A 5,247-nucleotide genomic window follows, 5' to 3' on the forward strand; every position below is an offset into this window, starting at 1 on the left:
CAATGTTGTTCCTTCACCGGGTGTCACCCGGTGCTGGGGCGGGTGGGACTTCCAGGGGTGGGACTTCCCCAGAGATAGACACTTCTGGGGATGGGACTTCCCCTGAGACATCAAAAGCACGGGAGGGTGAAGGAAGAGGAGAAACAGCCATGCGCTTCTTCCTCCTCTACCACCGTCCTCCTGCACCTTCGTCTTCGCATGCCAGAAAGCGCACGCGTGCCATAGGTTCGCCACCATGGTTCTAGGGAATGTGGTGACATTGCCACTATGTTTTCAGGCCTCCTGGGACATTTTGCACTTTAACAACATACATACTTTAACAACAGGAAGTCAGATGACCTAAATTGGACCAAAACATGGCAGCATTTCCCTCTATGCTCCCTAGAAAGCATTATGGGGGCATTTTTTTACCCCCTTGGGTGGTACAGTCGGCCCTCTGCATCCACGGATTCCGCATCTACGGATTCCAGCGTCCACAACTTGAAAACATATATGTTTTTTAATTTCACAATTTTGATTGCTTTTTGCCATTTTATAGAAGGGACTCCATTTTACGATGCCATTGTATAAAATGGGACTTGAGCATCCACAGATTTTGGTATCACGGAGGAGGGCCCACTGTATCTGGATGGTAAAACATAATTTTACCATCAGTGTTCTCATGAGACAATCATCATCATCATCCTTTCCAAATAAAATTCTGCCTTATCTAAGGAAACAAATCAAATAAAAGTGAGCAGGAGAAGAAGAGGAGGAGAGACAGAAAGGCCATGGCTGGCGAAGGAGATGTTACGGTCTGTGTCAGGGTCCGCCTGCTCCTTGCCAGAGAAAAAGAAGACCTTGAAGTTAAAGTACAAACGGCATGGAAAAGTGAAGACTGTACGGTGTCACAAATAGACGAGACCAAGTCTTTTACCTTTGATCATGCGTTTCATTCTGAAGATAGTACAGTTGTCCCTTCATATTTGCTAGGCTTAGGGGCACAAGACCCCCGTGAATATGGAAAAACCGCAAATAACAAAGACACTGTTTTTCCCTGAGAGGACACCTCTCTAGGAATCTCTAGGTCAGTGATGGTGAACCTTTTAGAGGCCGAGTGCCCAAACTGCAACCCAAAACCCACTTATTAATTTCAAAGTGCCATGTCCCTCTGGCTTTCTAGTAACAAACTCTGGCAAACTCTGTGCTGGGGTGACAGCACATGTGCCCACAGAAAAGGCTCTGAGTGCCACTTCTGGCACGCGTGCCATAGGTTCGCCATCACTGCTCTAGGTCCTCCAGTGCAACTCTGTGGTCAATGTCCAACATACACTGACCATAGAATGGCACTGGAGTAGCTACAAATGGTCTTTCAGTGCAACCTTTAGTTAAAGTTGACCACAGAGTTGCACTGGAGGACCCAGACAGTCCTAGAGAAAACACATTAATGAAATCCGTGAATAAGCAAATCCGCAAATATCAAAGCCGCAAATATGGAGGGATGACTGTACCACCAAAGTCTACCAGGGTGTGGCTGCTCCAATTATAAAGTCTGCTGTTCAGGGATATAATGGCACAGTTTTTGCTCATGGTCAAACAGCTTCAGGCAAAACCTACACAATGTTGGGCACACGAGATTGTCCTGGTGTCTTACCTATGGCCATTCATGTCTTCAATATGATTTGCAAAATTCCAGACAGAGAATTCCTACTCCATATATTGTATATGGACATTCACAATGAAACTATCCAAGACCTACTGTGCAGCAACATTAGGAAAAAATACCATTAGTTGTTCGTGAAGACATCAATAGGACAATTTACGTTGAAGATCTGAGTGAAGAAGTGGCAATTTCTCCAGAGCAAGTGCTGAACTGGATACAGAAAGGAAAAAAACAAACAAACCAGGCACTATGGTGAGACAGAAAAATGAATGAACGAAGCAGCCGCTCTCATACAATTTTCAGAATGATCATTGAAAGTAAGGAAAAAGATACTCCCAGCTCAAGCTACGAAGGAGCTGTAATGGTCTCTCGCTTGAATTTAGTAGACCTGGCAGGAAGTGAAAGAACTAGCCAGACCAGCTCTGAAGCTATTCGATTTAAAGAAGGCTGCAATATAAACCGGAGCCTGTTCATCTTGAGTCAAGTTATCAAGAAACTTTGTGATGATCAATCTGGTGGCTTCATCAACTACAGGGACAGCAAGCTGACACAAATACTACAAAATTCACTGGATGGAAATGCTAAGACTGTTATCATCTGCACAATTTCTCCTGTCTCTCTAGAAGAAACCCTTAGCACTCTTCAGTTTGCCAGTACAGCTAAAAAGATGAAAAATACCCCCAAAGTAAACAAAGTTCTTGATGATGATGCCCTTCTGAAGAGATACCGTAAAGAAATAGAAGACTTAAAATGCCACCTGGATGAGGCTTCATCACACTCTCACACCAAAGACCAGCTCACACAGCTGCTGGAGGAGAAGGACTCTCTTCAAAAGCCGCAGGAGGACAGGATAAGAGCACTAACTGAGATGCTTGTGACAGCATCTTCATTTTCACAAGAACTGAGAGTTGCTCACAATTCTCTGAAGCAGTATCAGAATCACATTAAAGAACTAGAAAATAACTATTGCAGAGGGAGAGTCACAAATGTCTGATGTCAAACAATCTCTAGCATTCACTATTGAAGAACAGAAGTAACAGATATTGAAGTCACCAGAAGCAAAGCCTTGAATTGAAAGAAGAACAGAGTCAGGAAGATGAAGGAAGGTTGGGTGAAACGGAACAGTTGAAGGTCTAAAATGGAAGCCATAGAGAAGGAAAAAGCAGAGTTGGCTCAGAAGCTTCACACTACTGTGGAGGATATGAGGTCTATTACCATGGAAAATGCCAATCTGAAAATCACAGTAGAAAGTCTTCAGTCTGAGAAGGTCAGCATGATTCAAACTGTCCATTGCCTGGGTGAGACTATAGAAAGGACGCTTGCATGAAATTTGGAACTGCAGGAGCAACTCCAACATGCTCACGCTGCCATTGAAGCGCATACCAAAATGGTTGCAGAACTGAAAGGAGAAATCAGAGATAAGGAGTCTTGGTCTTCAGAACTTCAGAAGACGCTGAAGCAAGAGGCTGAGACAGAAATGGAGATCTTGCCGGCACAAATATGACATCAGGAAGAGAAGATTAGTAATATGGATAACATGATTGATGAAATCGAGGGCCTCAAAACTCAACTTGCAAAAGCTGATATGGCAAGAATGAAACAGTCCAAATACTTTGATCAGGAAATGGCAAATGCAAAAGCTCTTGCAGAATATAGAGAAGAACAGTTAAGAAAATTAAAGGAAGAACTCCGGAAGGCTCAACAGGATCAAGATGTAACCGTAATGCCAAGCAAAGATCTTCCTCAGCCATCTCTGCCAATTACTTGTGGAGGTGGAAGTGGCATAGTACCAAACACTCAACTACTTGTGCTGAAAACCGAGCATGGAAAACTGGAAAAGAATCACAGAATCATAGAATCGTAGAGTTGGAAGAGACCCCAAGGGCCATCCAGTCCAACCCCCTTGCCATGCAGGAAATCACAATCAAAGCATCCCTGACAGATGGCCATCCAGCCTCTGTTTGAAGACCTCTAAGGAAGGAGACTCCACCACACTCCGAGGGAGTTTGTTCCACAGTCGAATAGTCAGCTCCAGAAAGAACATGAAATTGTGTTGACCAATGTGCTCAGCTTGAAAGAGGAGGCTAAGAAATGGAAGGAGCGAGCTTTGAAATCTAGGACACATTCCTCAAGAGACACTGATGAAGAGCAAAGACCAAAATCTCCAAGGAAGACAGCACCTCCCTTGTTCTCAGAGTTGCCAGCTTCTCCATCCAGAGAACGAACTCTGAAGCCAGTTTTGCCAGTGAACACCCCTGCTGCTGCACCATCAAAAGGCCTCAGCTTCTTTGCTGAACCATGCCTAGGAAATCTAACAGACACAAGAGCTACAATAGCAGAATCTACAGAAAACAATCTTAAACATTGGATTTGCAACAGCAAATAAAGACGATGCTCCCAACTTTAAACCACAATAGCAGCCTGGTTGGTTTGTGGATTCCAAAGATGCTCAATGGACAGGACAGCTAGATTCTGCTCAGTATTGAAGGAGATTGCTTTGTCTTTGACCTTTATTGTATGTCATTTCTGTGTCTCTTTTTCTTCCTCCTCCTCCCTCCCTCTCTCTTTACCCATTGCAGATCCATTTTGTACTGTATTTTTAAAATGTATAAATAAAAACCTGTCTATTTCTATTGTTTAAGCTAAAAAAAAGGTGAGAGATTGTTACAAGGAGAGCATAGCACCAATTTGTTTTTCAGAGAAAGGCATTCAAATGTTAAACGTTAGTGGATTCCTTCGATAATATCAAAGAAAATAAACCTATGATTTCAGTGGTACCCAATTTCTTCTGCTGTCCAGTTTCAGTTTCATCTCTGGAACCCTAGCTTTAATGCAACACAAATTTCTTCATGGGCTCAATATTTAGCTCGAAACTGAGTAATAGGGAAATTCTGAGCATTGCATTTTTTAAAAAGAGGTTGGCAGAATCATAGAGTCAGGTGAGGGACCCCAAGGGCCATATAGTCCAACACCCCGCCATGCAGGAATACACCACTAAACCACTCTTGAAAGGTTGCTACCCAACTTTTGTTTAAAGATTTCCAAAGACGGAGAGTCCAGCACCTATTCCACCATTGGACAGCTTTTATAGTCAAGAGGTTCTTCCTAATATTTAGGTGAAACCTCTTTTCTTGCAAGGTGAACCCAATCGATTCACGTTCTGGTCTCCCGAGCAGCAGAAAAGAAAACCTTGCTCCGTCTTCTACATAATGACATCTCTTCAGATAATTAAAGGTAGCTATTGCCCAAAGCAAGGGGCAGACAATGTGGGCACTGGTTATTTCCTATGGACCGTTTAAATATTGGCAAAGGAGGGCAAGGCAATGAGAAAACCATGGCGCCCAGGCTGCTGGGCAGAGATTACGGTGCCCAAAGGGTGTGCTACTAAAATAAATATTAGCATTTCAAGTAAATGCGCTCTCAGGACTGACTGCCTTGCACAGTGCTCAGATTTCCCGCTGCAACTAAGGACCGCCACAGCACAAAATTTGACCATGGCTCCTCTCAAAGAGTTCTTGGGAGGAAGGTCCAAATTCCCATTGGAGCTGCAGGAAACGTGTTTTTGTATGGCACCTGCGTTGAATTCAGGAATGATCCTCCAGGAA

At 43.6% G+C, this 5,247-nt stretch overlaps 1 protein-coding gene across 1 annotated transcript; it reads left to right on the forward strand.

Annotated features, from left to right (window-relative positions):
* Positions 1 to 770: 770 nt before the first annotated feature.
* LOC149308326 (centromere-associated protein E-like) lies at positions 771 to 2,636 on the forward strand. Its single transcript, XM_089536864.1, is given in 3 exon segments — positions 771 to 951; positions 1,493 to 1,759; positions 1,762 to 2,636. Coding segments are annotated over 3 exon segments (1,323 nt in total).
* The last annotated feature ends 2,611 nt before the right edge of the window (positions 2,637 to 5,247 follow it).

This window comes from Sceloporus occidentalis, unplaced genomic scaffold (genome assembly GCF_023333645.1).
Source record: "Sceloporus occidentalis isolate IW3139 unplaced genomic scaffold, rSceOcc1.0.p SCAF_8, whole genome shotgun sequence".
NCBI classification, from domain to species: Eukaryota; Metazoa; Chordata; class Lepidosauria; order Squamata; family Phrynosomatidae; genus Sceloporus; species Sceloporus occidentalis.